This window comes from Copidosoma floridanum, unplaced genomic scaffold, assembly GCF_036245765.1.
Source record: "Copidosoma floridanum isolate Cflo_tuat_1 unplaced genomic scaffold, Cflo_Japanese_pri ptg000014l, whole genome shotgun sequence".
In the NCBI taxonomy this organism is placed as follows: domain Eukaryota; kingdom Metazoa; phylum Arthropoda; class Insecta; order Hymenoptera; family Encyrtidae; genus Copidosoma; species Copidosoma floridanum.
In genome coordinates this window covers 3,621,209-3,642,244 of record NW_028321891.1, presented here as the reverse complement: position 1 = coordinate 3,642,244, position 21,036 = coordinate 3,621,209, and the positions used below count along the sequence as shown (strand labels likewise).

Sequence of the window (21,036 nt, the reverse complement as noted above, 5' to 3'; positions counted from 1 at the left end):
GATGAAAAAACGTATCGTTGAATCGTTGAAATGCTCGCTCTTAATATTACATCCAAAACGTGAAATGACGTGCCTTTAGTGAAAAAAAATCTGCGTACCCGCTGCAAGCTCATTTTTTCGTCCACAAGGAATTAAATACACGCGAAACGGGGCGATATTTTTTTTTTCTCCCTGCCAGTAAAAAAGTCTTGGATTTTCGCTCTACCGGATCACAGAGCCCCCGGAGTACAGCGTATACAGAAGCCCAAGCACCACCGCACGAAAAAGCTCGGCTCGGTCGCGTCTTGATTAACCCGGGAGTACATTCATTACGACGCGCGCGTTGCGCTATTCCAACGATGCAACACACGTATACATACACGTTATACAGTGTTTGAGCCCCTTCGTGGCTCGCCCTTACCCCCGTCAATGGGAGCAAATCACGTATACACACAGGCTCCGAGATTCTTTTGAAAAGTATCTCCATATGTATACACGTGCACGAGCGGTTCATCCATAGATAGAAATTAAAAGAGGGCCGAGGGATCGTAAAATAATCGTAACCCACCGCACTTTACTGTATAGTATATCGTACTGCACCCCTCGGCTGGCTGCTGCTACTGTGTCCCCCACCCCCGGGCTCTTTTTTTTTTTTTTTTCTATTTGCAAATCTCCCTCCCGGCTCGCTCTTGTTCTCGTCATCTATGGATTTAACAAGCACGTTGGAGCTTCCACCATACGTGTGTGTACATTACGCAGTGCTCGGACTTATAACTGCGTCTCTGTACTTATGTATATATCCTAAAAAGATCGCACTTCCAACGTCAATGGGCCGTGTAATCGGATTAGGATCGACACGGACTTTGAGCGCCTATATATACGTATATATATATATGTGTATGTATCTACCCTCGCATCTGCCGATTTTCCCGGGATGTCCGTATGGATCAGCTCGTCACTGTTCTATATACATGTGCATTTTTTTTTCGTTCCGACCGGGACGTGCACTCGCCGATATTTTATATATAAAGGTAACGTCGCTTATCTCCGAGCCGAGTCCTTGGCCCCTGCAATTTTTGCGCACTCGAGAACGCTCGGACGGATAATGCGATCACGGAGGGTTCCGAGACATATATAAACCCCTATATGCATTGACGTCCCGTCAATATATACTTGCACGCCCTTTCGATGCTGCCTGCATTTTTTATTTTTCACGTCCCCCCCCCCCCCAGCTTTTTTTTTTTTCTAAACCGTGCAATTCTCAAGTATAATAATAATAATGAACGTAACGCGAGGGTCCGCTGGAAAAAGACGTGGAATATGGGTTGAGATTCCATTACGCGTGCGGCAAAAGGTCGGTTGACAGCGAAATTAATGCAAGCTCAATTAGTGGAAAACGTGCTCGTCATCCCAAAATTACCTTGTGCGCTCCTTACATAAGACGTTTTGTGCCCGTCTGGTTGTGGTGAAGAAAAGCTCTCCCTCTCTGATTTTTTTTTTTTTTTTTGTCCCACGCATGAGAGAGTTTAGCTGTCGAGTCAAGTAAAAATAAAAAAAAAAGGAATTAAGGAGCTGCGTCGTCATTGGAGAGCTACATAGTAGGTATACTCAGAGCTGGTAATCCCTCCGTCAGTTCCGATCGGTGCTTGGCAAACTCGCTCTTTGTACTCCTCGGTGTTTACACACAAGAGTGCATCGGCACCTCGGGCTGTGTGTGCTCTTCTCTCTCTACATCCTCCATCCGTGTATGATATGCAGTGCACACACCCACGGCTACATCTTCGCCCCACGAGCTGATATACGTGTCCGCGCGTCGCGCGCATCCAACGCGGCTCTTTGATATGCAGCCACGGTCCCCGAGGATCGGACGAACTCGATCCACTTGGGCATCCTCGTGGGTAGGAAAAAAGCTCTCTGCAGCCGAGCCCTCCCATTGTGTACGAGGTTTCCAAAAGCGGTGAAAAATGAAAGCTGGATTATCGACAAATTGGGTAAAAGTTGCCGAGAGTGCGATTCACCCCTCTCTCGCATCCCCAAAGAGAGAAAGAGGAATAAACGAGAGAGAGAGAGAGCCTTTCTTCTCCTGCAGCAGTGCCACTTCCTTATCCACTCTCGCCCCCCGTGTGTATATACAGAGTCAATTCCCCCGGCTGCATTCTTCCTCCTCTCCTGCTCCATGCAGCAATATTGACTCACTCGGCGATCTTGTCTTTCCTCCGCGGAATCTCCTTTACTTCTCTCGCGAGCATTTCCGCGAGCTGTGTATTGTATACAATATATACCACATCGATGCGTCAAACGCTACTCTCTCGGCTCAGCTACAGTTTCCCATTTTGAAACCTCTTTTTCTTTTTTCTTTTTTTTTTTTTTTTCACCCTTCTGCTGCGCGTCAGCTGTGCACGTCGCAATTAACGAAATTACGTACCATTGATATATACGTCCGACACTTTTAGCTCAGCACTTGAAAAGCAAAGCTCATACAGTAAATCGAAGGAAAATCTGCGCAGACTATGTATAGTAAGCAATCGCTCTTGATTAAAATTATCGATTACTCCCAATTGTAAGTATATACATCGCACGGTCGAATTCTCACGTCAAATCGGCTAATTAGCGTGAGTATTTCGAGAAGGGAGAAAAAAAAATTACGCACCTTAAAAAGTCCAAGCGCGCTCGACCTCGATAAATTTCGTAGTCACTGAGCCGTGGGCACCGAACCTTTGAAGCAGTTGCAATAAAATTATAACTTCTTATTCGATGGGTCCCTCAACAACAGGTATACACGATATGTGTATATTCGTGGTAGCCATCGGGCGGGAGGGGGTTGGTCATTCGTTTGTGGAAAATGTTTCGCCGGACGGTTACATGCGTATAATATGAAGGGCCTCTTAAGGTTGCTCCCTTGCACGCGACTCCCGAGCAAGATTTTTCAAGCCCTCTCGTGCAAGCACAAAGGAGGTGCGCCTTTTTTTCTCCCTCTCTTTTCCTGCTATACCCAACTGTTTTTCTCCCCTCCTTGTTATATAGCTCTCACACGCACTGTTGTATATATATACATACATACGCTTCTTACGCTATATACCGTACCTTCTCGCATCCTCTAATACACCGCGGGTGTGCGGAGCCACTCCTCGGGTTCTTCTCGCTCGACGTAACACGCCTTTATATGTATATACATAGAGGTATAGGTGAGATGGTACAAGTACCTATATACCAAAGGACCGGCTCTGCTCGACTTTTAATTTCGCGCGCCCCGGCTCCTTCAGTTTCATTGCAACGCGCCCGAGGTGTCGACTTGTAAGTACAGGACCTTTTTTATTTTTTTTTTTTTTCTTTATCGTTCGTACGTAAGTACAACACGAGCAAAAGTACTAAGAGCGTACAGGGTCATTAGTCTCCCTTTGAATGTAATTCTCAATGAGTAATTGGACTGTGCCATTTTTCTAAACGAGAACGCTTCCGTTGCAGGGCATCATAATATAGAGCCATTACTGGAAAATTTACGAGTCTAAAGATGCGGAGCAGCTACGCAGTCGAGCGACCAAAGAGCTATTTCGAGTAAAAAAAAAAAAAAAAAAAAAAAAACAACACCCAGTGTCCTGGTTTCCATTGGAAAAGCACCAGCAGCAGTGCGGATGCGAGCGAACTTTGGCCCCCGGCCGCGTGTCCTCCCGCAGTTAAGTCGCTCCAGTTGGACATCCACGCGCCGTGGGTTATACATCTATACATGTACTCACGAGTCGTCGGCTGAAACCCTTTCGAGCACGTATATACAACAGAGGCGCCCGCCTGGCTGCCTGTCTCGGAGGCGCCGCGGTGCCGAGCTTGCGCAAGCTCCACGGAAAATCACCCGGCTTCCTCGTTTTCCGCGCTTCTTCTCGCAGCAGCCGGCGATCCCGAGCTCTCCTTTTTCTCCTCGCGTATATTGCACATTTCTTTGCTCTTCAATTATCAACGAGCGGAATATCACTTTTGGATCGCCAAAATTATACTGTATACGCGGGAGAAGAGCAGCCACTTTTAACTCCCGTGGAGGCCGGGGTAAATATTTAATCCGAGGAAACACTATTTCGCGCAAGGAGCGCTTCCCCCTCCGGTGCATGTATATTTATTTTTTCCCTCCGACGGGAGAGCTTTGCGGGCGGAGCCCACGTTTGCCGGTCTCTTTATTCATCGAGAAAGATTTAAGTGTTTAATAACCGGGAGAACGGCCCCCTCGGCGTATTTCTCCGTCTCACCTTCCTCCCTCTCTCTCATTTTCTCCCAGATATACACACCTGCTCGCTTCTTTCTTTCTTTGTTTTTTTCATTTTTGCTCTTTCTCCTTGCGACTATCGTATCCCGTGTATGTATATATATATGTACATCCGCGTGCAGAATGCGCCGAGGAGAGACACTTTGCATTTTTGTGATTTCCCCCCCTGCAGGTATAAGACGTGGCGGTGGAAAATCATGACTACTTTATGAATTTTTCTCTTCTTTCATGAATACTCGCGTCCTTCGTCTTATAAATGGCCTTATTTACTTTATTAATACCCAACGGGCCCGGGTATATATATATATAATAAATCTCTCCCCGTGCACGAGTTTTCTTTCATCACGTCGCTATTCAGCTCCTCGAACCCACTAGGTATTATACATGTGTGTATATATATAATAACAAGAGCAAATTGTTGTACAACCTATATGCCTTCTTCAAAGCGTCTATATTTTCTCGTATAGGTGGTAATGACCCTTTTGCAATTTTTCCCATTGTCAAAAAAACAAGTACATTTAATTTAGAAAAAAAGGTTTTAAAACTAACCCCATGTATCAGTTAATATACGAAGCCTGCGACGAACAGGCTACTCGAGGTGGGTGTATTAACACGCTCGCGCGGGCAAAGAGTGACTTTTTGCCGAGCACCCGTACCCATTATACACACACACACACGTGCGCGTCTAGATCAGACGGTGGCAAGAAAGCTCCAGCGAAAGCTGCTCCCGGCAAAAAGCAGCCCCTTTTGGTTTCAGCGGGGTGTACATGCCCAAGGGGTATAGCACTGCTCGCAAACAACCAGCCTCGGCACGCGGTGTGGTGACAAATGACACGACGGCACGGAGGAAAAAAAAAAAAAAAAAAAAAAAAGACTCGCATCCGCCTTGGGGGTGCCATCCACGAAGCCCCCCGCGATGGGTGTATGCTGTTTTTGTCGCGACGACACGGACCTCTCCTACGCCTGCGGACAATCTGTGTTCCTATTTCAGGGCAAAGGCAGGTGCGCCGCGAAAACGTACGTGTTTACGCGCAGGAATTCACAACTCGGGGGTGTAATGAGGTTCGTTAGGGGGCACTGTTTTCTATTCAATTGTTATACTCTGACCTCGTTGTTGGACAAAAAAAAAAAATAAAATAAAGTGTTATTGAATTGACAAATATATCCTTTGTAATTAAAAAGCAGAGATTTTCCTCTTAGCGCGGTGTTGCGATATATCAAATTGTGCCTATCAGCTAATAGGACAACGACGGAGCCTCGAGGGTGCAATAATAGATCGAGTATATTCCCCGTCCACTCGTGTTGCTGTCGTTAATCATTAACCGTACAGGCTGGCTATCAAAAGGCATCACGGGTCGAGCCCGTATTGGACGTCGCAGTGAATTTTGTGGCTCTCCTCGATCCGAGAGCGCCCAAAAACGATACACCCGCGGCGTGACTCGGGCTTTTTTTTTCTCTTCTTCCCTCCACTTTGCGCGATTACATTACATCCGCGTGTGTAATCTATGTGTGGGTACACATTCATCCATCCATTCACCCTCGGGAGGAGAACAGAGAATGTATAAAAGACAGGGCGAGCTTTTCCTTGCCCGCGGACGGGACATTTATAGGAATCGAAAAGAAAAAAAAAAAAAGGGAGGGAGGGAGGCTGCACCGGTCGCGAGTCATCAATCTTTGGCCGATCTCTCGCGTGATATACGCCCTCCTCCTTCTTCGATCGGTAATTGATGCGCATTTCTCGGTTCTCGCTCGGACGCGCGGGTTTCCTTTCTTTCGTATATTATATTGTAGATGTATAGCGTATATATATATACGTACACTCGAGGCTTTCTACGAAATTACCGTGGCTGTACTCGATAAGTACATGTATATGAGGGACGACAAGTGGAAAATAAGTTATGTGCACGACGACCTTGCTCCCATCCTCCTCTCGCGCTCCTTTACCGTCTCTTCTTTCTCCGTGTACCGTCGGCTCGAGTGATTTTTTTTTTACTTATACGCAGCTCGAGGGCATACTTTACGGTAATATTTTCTCGCGTGGTGCGTGTATTGTTTCTCGAATCTTGAAAATTATGAAATCACGTTATGTATACTCCTGGAAATGTAGTATTAATGAATTTTCCAAAGCGAGGAGAAATCGCGAGTTGCGTGTGTATTGTATAAATTACGCGAGCCTGTTATGCTTTTCTCGAGTGGTGCAACAATAAAAGAACACGGTGTATGTAGGTTGCGTGATTCTTCCTGCATGAAAAACACTTGTCTTTGTAGAAAAAGCAATTCTGTGATGCATTATTTTTTACAATTTTCTGGCGTCTTACAAAAGTGTCAATGCTGGGGGGGAAAGGATTGCTGTACAAAAGCTTCTTTTTTTTCGTTGTACATAATTTATGTAGTAAATGTACTCTTTTTTAGTATAAGGACCCTGATGCTCTACTTATTTTCGAATCAAAATCCACAAATGGTTTCTTTGAAGAAAATCTGCAGATCGGAGTTGTTATGCATAATACAGGCTTATGGGAATGCGGTGCATACCATTTGCACTATTATGGAAAATAGCACGGCATAGAGAAGAGTCTTTCAACTGCATTCTTACATTTTTTTCCCCCTTCCCGTTCTATCTGATTCTCCATCCAAAGCAAGGCAGCCTTCAACGACTCGTGTGCATTGACCTCCGAGAGGTAAGTGTAATCGCACGCGAACTGCAGAACAATACGTATATACATTATACAAGATGTACCGAAACCGATAAAATATGTATGTTATACCCGCGAAACTATTGTGGAAGGAAAAAAAAAAAAGAAGAGAATAAAGGAAAGGAATAGAGCAGAAAGTTTATTTGATCCACACGGCAGTATACTTTTTTCGTATATCTATATGTACATGGGTCATTTTACAAAAAATCGGAATTTTCCACGACTCGATCAATTTTATTGTCATTAATTTACAGAAATTTGGCTTTCAAAAATATTTTTTTTTAAATAACTAAGAGTAGTTTCGTGCATTAAAGTTACAACAGAATTTTAATCATAAAAAGATATTGCTTCTGAATTAAACATATATCAAAGTGGCTAAATTGGCGTTGTGAGCTTGGGTCTTACTCTGGGATTTTCACTTCAAATTTTTTTTATAACGTTTTCATGATTTTGTCTCCATTGGATCTTGAAATGATTCGTGTCAATTTTTATACCTTTTTAACCCAAAAAAAAAAATTTTTTTTTGATAAGATTTTTATGCCAATAAAACAAATACATTCGCGAAAAATACTCTATAGCAAACGTATGCAATGGTATTTTAATCATATACAATTCGAAAGTTTTACTTTCCAAGGAGGTTCATCAGTGTATTTCAGAAATTTATTTCCAGTACCTTTGGCCAATGCTACATCGGCTCACGAATCCATAAATGTACTCCCCCTCCCCTCAAAAAAAACTCAAAACCCGTAACGCTTTTTAATATTCGCCGAATGTTGAGTTATTGACTCGGATGATGGGTAAAAATGTAGCTGAGTATCTTTTATGTATACATGATATGAATGCAAGGGCTAAGTTTAATTTGTTTTAATTTGTTTTAATTATCCCGATTTCGATTTAACGACGATTTTTATTCAGAGCCCGTAACGTAATTACTATTACAAAACTCTCTTTTCTAACGATAATAACGATGACTTGTTTAAATAACGAGCACTAGACAAAAAAATAATTTAAAAAAAATGCAATTATTTCGGCTTTTGACACAGTTACTCCCGTTTTCGTGAAATGCTCCATGTGGATACTTTAACTGCAGAACACATACATAGCATGAGAACACGCAACAGTATATAGAGAGCATGGGGTTCTTTGCTCGCTTCGCCCCCCCCCCCACTCTCTGGCTCCGCGGCGCGCAAACGCCGCCGCTCTCGCGGTGAGAGCTCATGGCTTCTCCTCCTCTGTGTTGTACGGATGGAGGCCCAGAGCGAGCCTATCTCCCGCCTCCCGCAGTCCGAGATCGGCGAGCGAGTAATACAACTCGCATACCAGCAGTCAGTGACGCATCGCGGTCGCGCACCCGTATAGGTATATAATACACGTAACAACGTAGGTACATAGAAAAAAAAAAAAAAAAAAAAAAACAAGTGGAGAGTTATCGGTACGCTGACCTGGCCGCCGCCGCCTTTTGTCCGTTGTGCGAAGCTGGGCTAGGTTCGCGCCCACAGTGCCGATTTATATGGTTAAAAGTTCTGCCGAGGATTACGGTTTAGGTTAGAAGTAGTACAGTGAGGAGGATCGGGAACGAGCCGTCTCGAAAGGACTTGTGTGCAGTGCCCTGGAATTACACAGGAGTAAAAACTATCAACAGCAAGGAAAACGAACAATAACATTTAGTAGGATGAAGGGGAACGGTTGCTGGCGCCTTCTGGGACGGGCGCTCGCGCTGCTCCTGTTGCTGCAGATCGTTGCCTCAGGTGAGTCTCGCGCTCCGTCGCGGTTTTTACACCTGCGATGCACACGTATACTTACTCCATAAAGCGAGATCGGCCTTGCGATCCTCAATTATTACCGCGTGTGGGAGAGGATTGTTTATAGATCGTACACCTAGTTACGTGCAATGTAATCCACGTTACATAGTTGAAAGGAGGACTCTTTGTTCTGCTCCGATCGGTAACGGCCTCCTTTTTTCTTCTCTCCGATGCTCGTTGGGCTTTGTGTCGCGAGCGACAGGGAAAGAGGTGATTCGCGAGGCGTCCGAGGACTGATAAGATAGCGTGTTTTATTAGCTGCCATTCGATCGTCGCTCACCTTGTATCCAAAGGCCCCTTTCGAAAGATCTATATGTACCTACACTGTCAATCAAATGTGTTATTACGGCACACGCTACCTGCATACATATACATGTAGTGTGCATTTATATTGTGCGTTAATAAAAGTCGCATACTTGAGTACCTCGATGTCGCTGAAAAATTTTTCCTGCAACTCTTTTTCCACTCGCAGACTTGACGCGCTCGTGTAATTGTATGGATTAAATGTGTGCGCAGTGATTCACTCGCGACCGGCGCAAGATACTTTTTTAACCGAGTTGTAACGTCACGAGCCCACAATTTGTATAGTTATTTACGTTGTGACAGGTAAAAAAAGTCTCTTATCACAAGATGAAATTGCGCAAATCTCTTACTCCGTATCTGTGCGTATGTAACGTGACTGCGATAACAAAAAGACTGCGTACCTGTATTCGGAGTAGTTACCCTTTTTTTTTTTTTTTTTAAGTGTAGAAAAAAAAATTTCCCGCGAAAAAAGATAGGTAAGTATTTTGAAAGCGAGAATTGGCCAAAGACCTCAAGCTAAAGGTAAAAAAAAAAAAACTCGCGTCGTTTTTATTGTGCGTGTATAATGTGTTGGGAATATCGGTATAATGTTGTGGACCGGCATCACCGGCGGCACAAGACAAACCGTCGTTTCCGGCGAATACCTGATGTGTATATACGTAGGTATTGGTGCTCCTTCGCGTGACCACCACAGGGCCGTTTTCTCTTTCACTCCTTCCATAACGCGCCCACTAAACATATATACCACTATTATGTACGTGTGTACCCATCGAAATGTATAATACAACAGAATGTGTATATACAGGTTCCATCTCCTGTGTGTGTTCCGTCGTGCACCTGTGACGCCGGCAAAGGCAAGCATAGTCCGTTTGCTTCCTCCGAGGGGGAGGAATTTAATTAGTTTCCACAGAGAGGGAGCTAAAGAGGTAGTAGCCTTGTATACCCATACACTCCCTGATGGTTATAATGTAGTCTATACGCGAAGAACAGGTGCTACAAACGGGAAGATGCTGCTGCTTGGGAGGTAGTTGTAATCTTTGATGCCTTGCCAAAACAATCGCTCTCGTAGATGTATACGATACCTTCGCCTGGAATAAATAAATAAAATATTTTTCATCCACTCCCTTGCACACTATCGATCCAAGTCAATGGTTATTGTTTTTTCGTTATCTGTGCTTTTCTTTATTATTTCGTGCAGCAATTGTCGGTTGGTTCGCAAACACCCTCATGGAATACGACTACGATGACATTTAATTGCAAATAGCGAACGTGAATTGCACTTTTTGAACCTTGAGCAATCAAATCCTTTTAATCAATGATCCAACGCGTATCGCGTTTTTTTCCCTAAAACATCCGAAAAAAATTTCCTCGCTCGAGAAAACATTTGTTTCAGAGCCGCGAAATTGTAAAATCGCATAAACAAGCGGGCACCCACTCGTCCTGCACTTTGTCCGTAAACGCACTTAACTGCATCTTCTGTTTTATTTTCCACTTTTAAGTATTTTTCCGGCAACACGAATATGGCACTTTCCACGGGTCACGTTGCAATACGTGAGTATATAGCGAGAGCATCGTCGAAAGGAGCTTGGCCCAGTTGCAATGTAAAATTCCTTGGTCCCTTTTTTTTTCTCCCGGCGCTGTGCTTCCATACGCAAGTATACGTTTCCTTACGACTTTGAAGTGCACGCCCATACCCCACTTGGAGTAAAAAAGAGCGCTCTGGCGGAACCAGCAAAGATTTTTTTTCCCCCCATTAGTTGCGGTGCCTTGAGATTTTTTATATCTGGCCCTCTGTGTAACGCGCGCGAGCGAAAACTGCAGTTTCCACGCACATACTTACACTCTGTTGGGTATTTTTTCTTTCGATTCAACGACACTCAATAAAAGTCTAGTATTCCCCGAAAGCCACGTACGAACGACGACAATCAAACGTAAAGCACACACGAACGAAATCGTTTTGGGGGGGAAGCTCCAACTTTGGTGCTCTCAAACCCACACCTGCCGAACCCGACCTTTTTTTTTTTTTAATGGCCCCTCTCCCCCTCCAAAACTCATTTTCTACGTGTCCCTCCTACACGCGCGAGAGCAGAGAGCCGTAAACTGTTGCCCGCAAACAACGGACGGTCTGTCCCGGTGCGTATATATACACATTTGGGCTCCGATAGAGCGAAGAGGAGACTCGTTTCTCTCTCCTTCGGACTTTGGCTCTAAAACTTTTACGGCGTCACTCTTTTAGCTCTTTTTTTTTCCCCTCCCTCCAAAGTCACCAAGACGATCTTTTTTTTCTCAACCTATCCAACACGAGCTCTCGCACCTCCTTATCTCTCTTTAACGTATCCAGCAACCAACTCGTATACCTATGTATATTTTTTGACGACGCTCGTGTCGATACGTAGTTGGTTCGTCGAGTTGCTGGCTATTTAAATGACAATAATGACGCAAAGATTCCTCGAGCGCTGTATTGCAGAGATGCGCCGTGTATCACCCAAGGGCACCATAATACAGTGCGGGGGATCGGTGGTGGTGAAGATGCAGGAAGCGATGGAAGGGAAAACGAGCGTGAGAGCCGTGCGAACTAGCCGCGGAGGCGGGGTATACGTGTACAGGTACCCCGAGAGAATAAGGGAGGAAGAGAGATGATGATGCGCGATCGGCGCGCTCGGCGATGTTACGGCCGTGAGAGCGAAAGGGTTTTTTTTTTTTTTTTTTTTTTTTTTTTTTTTTTTTTTTTTTTTTTTTTTTGCCACAGCCGCAATGAGAGCCTACCTGTGCAGCATATAGGGGTACACGTAGATGGGTACAATATTGTAGCCCTTGGACGCGTTTGCCGTGGAGAACCGGGGAAATGTGAGTCACGAGTTATTCGGAGAAGCGAGTCCTGGAGCAGCTCTCTCTCCCATTCGAGTGGGAAAAGTGCAGTTTATTGCCGCCAAGAAGTGCCCCGAGTACCCATACCAGATAGTATACCGCATTTTTCTTCTCCTTAACTCTTTCTCGCCATCTCTTTGTACACGTATATATAAATTTCCTCCCTTCCGCCCTCGCTGTACGAAGACGACGACTCTTGTTTTGAAGTGACTCGAATGTACTTACGGGGAAAAGCATTTCAAACAACAAAACACGCTCTTTTACGCGCCTATAGGTATCATTATTATTATTATTATTATTGTTATACCCACTTCCATTCTATTCTCTCCTGCTCTTCTCGGCTTTGTGCGCCGCGTCGTCTCCTCTTCAAAAACGCTTCGAGTGCTTTTTTTTTTTTTTTATTCCCTCCCTCTCTCTCGAGCCTCCAAATATGCGTAATCATTAATAATAAAACCTGCGCTGCCACAGCCGCTCTCTCGGAGATGGTACATACTCGCGCTTTTGTACGTATAGGTATATATCTTAGCGCGATCATTTTTCATCGACCTGTTTGTGCTTTTTACACGATATGTATATATACTCACACGGAGACAAAGAGGACCGCACCTGAATCAACAAAGAAATTCAACACGCGCACGTGCTAGTTTTTTTTTCTTTTTTTTTTGACGTCTCTTTCGCTTTTGTCGTGCACTATAATGTATGCCATTTTCGTCGATTGTCGTATACGTGAAATTTTTTCAAGACAATCATACCCAAGTACTCTGTGGGTTTTTTTTTTTTTTTTTTTTTTCAGCTCGGCCTTCGCGGCGTTCTTATTTATAGATCAAACAGACTTCCGCGCTTTTTAGCCTTTCCATTCCATCTGGCCCAATTCTTCACGATCGACCAACGGCAGGGCGAATTTTTGTTTCCACGCGTTCCGGGCGACTATTCAAAGTACTATGTGGTCGCGCACACCGTGAAAACTAATCGCATCAGTCGAAGGAGGGGGGTAAAGTATAAGATCTCGTTCCAAGTTCCGAGCACTTGGCCAATTCGAGAAACTTCCGGGCTTGAAAAACAAACGAGAGGAAAAAAAAGAGATCGCGCTCGGCGGGAATTGCGGCTCGTTTGAAAGGAGCGCACGGCCGGGGGGGTGGAAGTAAAACAATGGGTGGGGGGGGGTGTTCCACGTTGGCGTGGTCGTCGATTCGCGTCACGTGCCGCGGTGCGGGAAAAGCCGTCCGCGAATCAACTCCTGGAGAAGCAACTAAAAGAATAAGTACCCATTGTCCGGGAGTTTCGTCCCGTTGTCGTTGTTGTTTCTGGCCGGTTTGGCTGACGCGCACACAGCTACGTATTCCGGGAAAAAGCGACTCTCCTCGCTGTGCGTGTAGGTATATATACATACAGAAGTGAGGGGGAGGAAATGAAATTTGCCGGGGAGAGAACTTACGCTCGAATTATCATACGAATTATGCAAATGTCCTGATTCGCGTCACGAACGAGCGTGTGTAGGCGGCGGTGGAAAAGTTTTTCGCCCCTCCCCCCCTCCGATGTGTACCATCTGCACATTTGGAGAGCATCAGTGGAAGGATTCAACACTTTATTTTTTTTATCAAAGTTATTTTCTTACGAAAGATATTCTGTTTCTGCATTTTTCATACATAAAAAAAAGGTCCATCGTTCTAATTGGTAATTACGCTGATGGCACAGGGAGGGTGGTTTTGAGCAAAGGTATATGACACTATCACGTGCCCTAAAAGGCTGTACTCGATAAAAATTTTTCGTAGAGCAAAATGTCAGGGTTGGATACGTAATTAAATGCGTAACACCCATGACTTCTCGTAGCAAAACGACATTTTCGTCGTCGACTTTTCTCGAGGGATTGTGTGTGTACTGTATACGTGCTACTGCGTCGTTTCCTTTCATCCTCTGCTGCCTCCTCGAGTGTACAACGCGGGAGAGATCAGCTCGCGATAAGAATAATAGGCCTGGGCCATCGGACACCTCCATTTCTCCCTCCCTCCAAGATTTATATTTAACCTCAGACGCGATGCATCGCTGCAAAAATATTATGTGAAGCTGGGGTGGTTGCGACCGAGCGTTAGGCGTGACTATTTTTTGGCTGTAACCACGTACAAGACACTTACCACGCAGGAGCCTAGGTATCTATATGAAGTTTTCCCGCCGGCAGATCAGGAACTGCGAAGATCAGAGCGCCTCCCGCAGTCGGGTTTTAATATTCCACGCGCTTATTTAAATATTTATGCTCTATCTTTTTCCCAGCGAGCAATGAAGTTGTGGGATTCAATCCCACCAACTATCCGACTGCGGGACTCGCTTGGATCATTTAAGTTGGCATATTACAACTATCTGTTTGAGCAAAATAGGAGTACGTAAGCAGTTATCTAGCGCAAAACAGCAAATTATATAGCTCTTCGTTTTCGTTGTCCTTTTGTCCGATACTCATGATTTGTATTGTCACTATCCCTGCGTCGTGAAGTTATAACTTCGTAAACTAAGATGTATATTGTAGCGATACCATACACTTAAGAGTTCATAATGCTTTGTATTGCTGATGTAAATATTGTAAATGCTGTTAATGATGGCGTTCTTGCGATTTCTTGTGATTTAGATTTAAATTTAATGTTTACTATTAATAATTATACGATGTATGCCATGTAAACTTGCTTTTGCCATACGGGTGTCTACCACCCTTGGCATGAATAAATCCTGTTAAATTCAAATTCAAATTCCCTCCGAGCTGTCGGCATTTTTCGTTACTATATACACGTATACCTGTATAGCAAAGCTCTCCCTCGGAAAAAAAAGAAAAAAGCCGAGGGTGTATATAGTATCGGGGGCTTTGGCTTTTTGGCTCTGCCTCCGCGAAAACAAAATCCAAGTAGGGGGGTATCGTGCGAGGGGTCCGGTTCGCGCGCGAGCCGAGTTAATTTACGAGATAAATTAAGATAAATGCAGCCAAGGCCCGCGAGATTTATATGTTTTATCCTTTACAAATGGCTGGGACTCTGGTCGGTTTACACCTACACCCCCCACGCCACCCCTGTTTTTTTTTTTTTTTTTTTGTTTGAAACATTGCTTTTTGAAGTCATTGTTTGAGCTTTTTTTTTTCACCGCGCGTTACGCAAATGTTGTTGTTTGTCGCTGTAGCAAATTAACGATGTAGCGATTTGTCACTCGTACCGCCGATATTTGTGTTTCATCGGTCGAGTGATCTTCATTTTTTTTTTTTTTTTTATCAAAAACATTTATTCAATTTAACACCCGTGCATTATTTTCGGGTGTGCGATGCATGAATATTCAACGCGATTGCTTTTGGTCCGATGATTATTATTATATTATTTTGTAAACCAACAACCATAGGGAGGGATCGACGAAATCGCAAAAAGAACCCACGGCTTTTTTCGTTTAATCCCAACTACTCCCCCGGACGGCACAATTTTTCTTCCTATACGCGGCGGCTCATCCGGGAGCTCATTATGAAAAACAAGCAGCAGCAGCGGCTAAGGAAACCGAGAGCCGGCGGGCTAGTTTTATCTCCGCTCTCGCGACGCGAAACACCAACTCTCCCGTGGGCGATATGCCGTGTTGGGCTCTAACGACGTCTTACGGGACCAGAGGAAAAATACTATAGCTCTGTACAAGCTACGGAAAGATGGTTGGGGGGGCTCTTGTTTGCCGTGAAAAATGTTTTCCTGGACAAAGGCTGCAGAGAGTACAATGTATCATTTGACAATACTGTACATATATATATATATATATATATATATATATATAACATGTAACGATAAAGATAGTTGGTGGCTGTAATTTTCTGCAGAAAACAATATCGCTACCGAAGAAGGTGCATCACGCCGATGACGGGGGACGGAAGTGTCCTCGCCGAGAGAGAGAGAGAGAGGGAGGAAGGGAGTATAAATTAAGACGGAGCTGCACGCGTGATAAAGCAAATGGCATCAGAAAGAGGAAGGGTCGGGTTGCCACACGGGGGGGCTGGAGGAGGAGCAAAGTGCTCGGTGGGATACATTCGCACTTGTGCGACGCTGATGGCAGTACCGAGCCAAGTTGAATCGTTAGCTCTACAGAGAGAGCGGGGCGAGCTGTAGGTGTTGTTCTCGTTTTTGCTCTGCCTATACGCTGATAACACCAGGAGTTGAATTCGCGCCTACGCTCTCTCTCATTCCGGGGAGCTCGCTTGAGCGGCTCTTCCTGCCAATGGACTACACCACCGTGTGTGCCACCATAGGTATATGCACTGCGAACAGCTCGTAATCTCGACGGCAATTACCTACACTTGCTCTATTCCCACCCTACACTTGTAATGATTTTCGTCGCTCTCCTCCTTCTCCCCCCCCCCCGTCCTTTGTTACATCACGTTACGAGCTGCTTTCCATCTGATACGCGTGTATACCTTAAATGTAAGTACGCGGTTTGTTGTCTCTTGTGCAGCCGGAATTGCTTTCGCCGACAACACGCCGGCTATTTTGATACAATACACCCAGATATACATACGCTCCTTATACGTTATTGCAAAATTGTCACACAAAATAAGTGTGATTACCGTACAGTTTACACTTTTTTTTTGTTTTGTTGAAAACTATATATTATTACTACTTCCTAAAAAATGGTAAGAAAGTTGTGACTTTGTCATAGTATTATCGATTTGACGCAATTATTACTTTTTCGTCATTGATTCTCGAATCCTCCCTACACGTGTGTGATGCAACAAGATCGAGAATCGTGCTCGTTGTGCAGAGTAATATACGCAAGCTTGTCGCTTTATCACCCGATCTACGCGGTCGGACGATAAACTTTGTTGAAACGCTAAACTTGATGAAACGAGCGAAAGATGAGAGGAAAAAAAAAAAAGAAAAAGAAAAATACAAGAAACCATAATAGAAAAGTCGACTATGCGAATATACATGTGTATACGTGTTGGCGAGCGTCTGTACATATACTATTACATATATCATACAGTATACTTGTACCGACGATGGCAAAAGTCTCTCGACACATGTATGTCGATTTAAAGATTTTCCAGGGCAAGTATGGAAGGTACAGTACTTACCCATATACGTACGACACACGCTATATACAGTGGGTGGAGAGAAAGAGAGATGAGGTCACCCGCCGTCGTCTTCTTTTTCCCGCGGTAACGTCGGGTCCGTACTCCCAATATAATATACACCCACTGCTAACGACGCGCGATTCATGTCTCATGCGCGTTAACGAAGGCTTCACTCGTCGGGCCGAATATAACCCGATACAGCTTCGCGCGAAGAAGCCCGCGGGAAGCAACCAACCGATGGCTTATCAAGGTGTTATCGAACTCGTCAATAGCCACTGTACCCCCCATCACCCCCTTTATATGTATGTATATATTTATAAGCCCAATCAACAGGCTGATTGTGCACAAGTAGACTCGCATAGAGTTTGACGTTAAGTTGCAACGAGAGGAAAATTTGTCTATGAAAACTTGGAGGAGTGATGGTGTCGAGCAAACAGGCGACGAGTGTCAAGATTCGATTAACCAAAGACACCGAGGGGAATAAAGTATACATTGGGTACGAGCCCGCCCATGACATAATATAATATACGCACGGCACTCTCCAAACGGATCTCAGCTGTCGCCGATACGTATGCACTAAAATAACACGTTCCACGTATACGAAGAGGAGGCGTCTTTGTGCGTCGAGGAAAGTTTGTCGACTCGGTCTTTTCCGAACGTTACGATGAATCGATAAGCCCTCACTCTCTCGTTGTTTCTCGCGATGTAAGACGATCGGCTCGCGCGTGCACAAATATTTTTGTCAAACCTATGGTGTCGCGTGGCACTTTATGTTATAGTCAAACGATCCGTCTATTTTAAAACCAGCAGCGCTATCATCCACACGTGCGCGGAGTTGAATTTCCCCCCCATGGTGTCAGCTCCATATATATCTACTTGTTCAGCTTTTTATGCTTTGGGAAAAAAAAAATATAAGTATATCCAATTTCCCCGCCTATAGAGTCCGATGAGTGAAGTCCGAGGGAGAAAATTCACGAATCGGACGCGGCTCTAAATATTTGAGCGGGGCCAAGTCAAACACGCGATTGTGTTGTCGTGCAGTGTATACACGGAGTACAATGGCTAAATTAAATCTGTATTCTCGTGAATAATTGAATTGGAAAGTGGAAGGGGACGAAGGAATGGAGAAAAAGGGGGGACGGGAATAAAAGCAGGGAGAGGCTCAAGTTCGCGGAAAGACCCGTCAAGGCTTCTCCCCCACCCTCTCGATCAACAACCTGCCCGGAGCACCTGTTTGGCTTGCAGGTACACACACACACACGAACGTGCGCAAAGAAGCTACCTCGGAAAAAAAAAGAAACGCAATTGAAAAAGCTCTGTTTGATGGATATTTCCTCGGTCTGATTCGCAAATAGTCGCGCGAGGGGGGGTGGGGAGGGATAATTTAGCTTAACAAGTGTTTCGGGGAAACTCGCGCATAAATACCCGGGCTTCCGACAGCAGCAACTGCGCAACGTCAGCTGCCCTACCATATCATATAATATAATGATGTATACACAGTGTGCTCTCAAAGACACTTGTGCCCCGTATCAAGCATTTCGAGTGAAATTAAACATCAGACTCACTTCACTCGGGCTCTCGGAGCAATCAGTCTAAAGAAGGATCCGCTCGCTCGGCTCGAGCTGTCGCGCAAAAAAACAAAAATAATGTAAAATTAACATCCGCCCCGTTTGCCACTTTGAAATCTTATCAAAGAGAAAAAAAGCACGTATCGATGGCTCGTTCGTTTTTTTTCTTCGCGTAATTAAAATGAGTATTCACGGACAATAGCCCTTCGCATGCGAGCCTACGCGAGAAGGTAATCGAAGCGAAGCACCGATGCGTGTAAAGTGCACGGGGTTGAGAGAGAGGGGGGAGGGAAAAGAGAGAGAAAATAGCTGATTGGTCGGGCGCGTTCATTCATCGCCTCGCGCGCGAAAAGTGCCGGCAATCGCGGCGACGATCCCCGAGCAAACTCATTAGAGCGCCTGGTCAAGCGAGTCTCCGCACCGCGTTTCCTCCGCCCCCGCCAACTCGTGAAATCCATACAGTGACAGGCATACACGCGTGCAACTTTTGCTCGTTCCGTCGGAGCCCATGAGCTCGAAAAAAAAATACACTACCCGCTAAACTAAAATTTAAAACGGAAACTATGTACGGTGGCATCGCGACGCGGTCATCGCTCGCGTTAACGAGCACACACCCGCTATATATTAATTACACCGTGCACGTTCTCCGCCAAACTCCAATTTTCGGGCTTCGCTCTATTTTTTTTTTTTTTTTGTCGAGCTTTTATTCCATATTTTTTTTTCATTTAAAATTCAGCATCCACGCAAAAACTCGACGGTCCCCGTTTTTTAAATTAGTTGTACGGAATCGCAACGCTCCTTTTTTAAAAATAATTTTTCCGCGAGCCAATTAAACCTTTGCTCGGTATATCGTCGGGTCGACCCATCGTACCCCTACACGTATATAGCTCGCACGGGTCAAATTGTACACCCGTACTCGTAATTTACACAGATAGACGTACACACGTGCGTGTGGTAATATACACGTAGTTCAGCTGTACATATATTATATACAAGATCGCACGATAACAGAGGTGCGCCTTAGCACGCGGAAAAAACCCCTCGCGTTATCAACTCACTGTTTCGTGCCCCCACACCGTATACAAGTTATACAATGCCACCATGTGAGTCAAGGCTGGCGTGCACACAGCTCAATCGAATTCGTGAGTCATGTCACGGCGCGAGAGAAAAACTCGCGGAATGTCCCGCGATGACGCGCTCATTTCTCGAGATCTCGGGGCTTACGCGACAACACCTCGTATAACGGCTTTTCTACTTTACTGCCATATATATATATACAATGTTTTATCGCCCTCGCGACTTTTCGTACCTTTTTTTCGCCGCGATAAAAGCGTGTATACGTATACTCCGTTTCCGCTGCTGTTGTTCCAGTATGGGCGGACGGTGCTTGAAACGGAAGCCGAGCTGATTACTGGCCCCGTGCACCTGTGTACCTCCGCTACATGTATACATCAGTGCTGTAAGCCGCTGTTTGTAAATTCCCACGCACCGGTCAAGCGGTCGTTCTTACTGATTGGGGGGGGCGTGTGTATTTTTGCAAACTCGTTTCGTTGAAAAACGAAAAAAAAAAAAAAAAAAGAAAAATCGACTCAACGAGCTTAAAAGCTCGGCGCGTGTTTTTTGCGGACGTACATAGCATGTGTACATGCTCCGTCGTCGGGCGTCTATCAATCGGATTAAATTCGCTTTTGCTCGCTGTGAAAATCGATAGCGTTGCGCGCGGTACTCACAGTAGCGAGAGTCCTTTTTTGTTACCTCTCGAAGCGAGAGTGAAAATAAAAGGAGAAAAAACAACGAGTGTCAAATGTACGTAAATATTGGTGCACGGTGTATCAAGCGATATATTTTGTTAATTACCACGTAAACGTATAAGTAATATACGTATCACTTCAAGGAGTATAACAGTTCTTCTCGAAGAGCAAACGTATACATGTCTTTACTTTCCACCCAATCACGCGCAGATGCTTGAAAGTGAGTTGTGAGAGAGCGAGGCACACGAATGGAATAATTAATATTGCAACGGCGAGTAACAACTTTTAATCGAGGGCTCCAATTAATCACATTTCACCGCAGAGGTACGAATTGACAGCGGCCTCCCTTCTTCCTCTCGCAGGCACTGATGAAATTAAAATTTCGAATATTTTCTATATAGGCATGAAAGGTTGTTGGATAAATCCGTAGAAAAAAAAAATTTTACGCCAATCGATGATATGAAATGCGAAAAAAAACATTTATCGATTATTACCACAGCTACGAGCTAATGCCAACAAAACCGTCGTTCGGCAAACCCTCTCTTAAGCATATAATATCGTCGCACACGTGTATATATATACGCACTTGAGCAAACGATGATTAATAATTAGCAGATGGCGATTTCGCGGGTCGACCGGGATTTGGCAAAAAGACCACATTATACATCGAACGGAGCTTGCGCAGCGCCCGGGCAATTGTTATTGGTTATAAACGCGTGCACCCACGCATGTACACATACATGTAT

The 21,036-nt window shown here is 44.7% G+C and overlaps 1 protein-coding gene across 4 annotated transcripts in view; it reads left to right on the top strand.

Annotated features, from left to right (window-relative positions):
• The first annotated feature begins 8,328 nt into the window (after positions 1-8,328).
• The window catches only part of Fas2 (neural cell adhesion molecule fasciclin 2), a 65,157-nt gene continuing 52,449 nt past the window's right edge, over positions 8,329-21,036 (top strand). For all 4 annotated transcript variants that reach the window (XM_089592232.1, XM_014351322.2, XM_089592231.1 and 1 more), the window contains exon 1: positions 8,329-8,672. In XM_089592232.1, the coding sequence (XP_089448358.1) occupies positions 8,597-8,672 (76 nt within the window). In that variant the 5' untranslated portion in view covers positions 8,329-8,596. The remainder of the gene's footprint in view (positions 8,673-21,036) is intronic.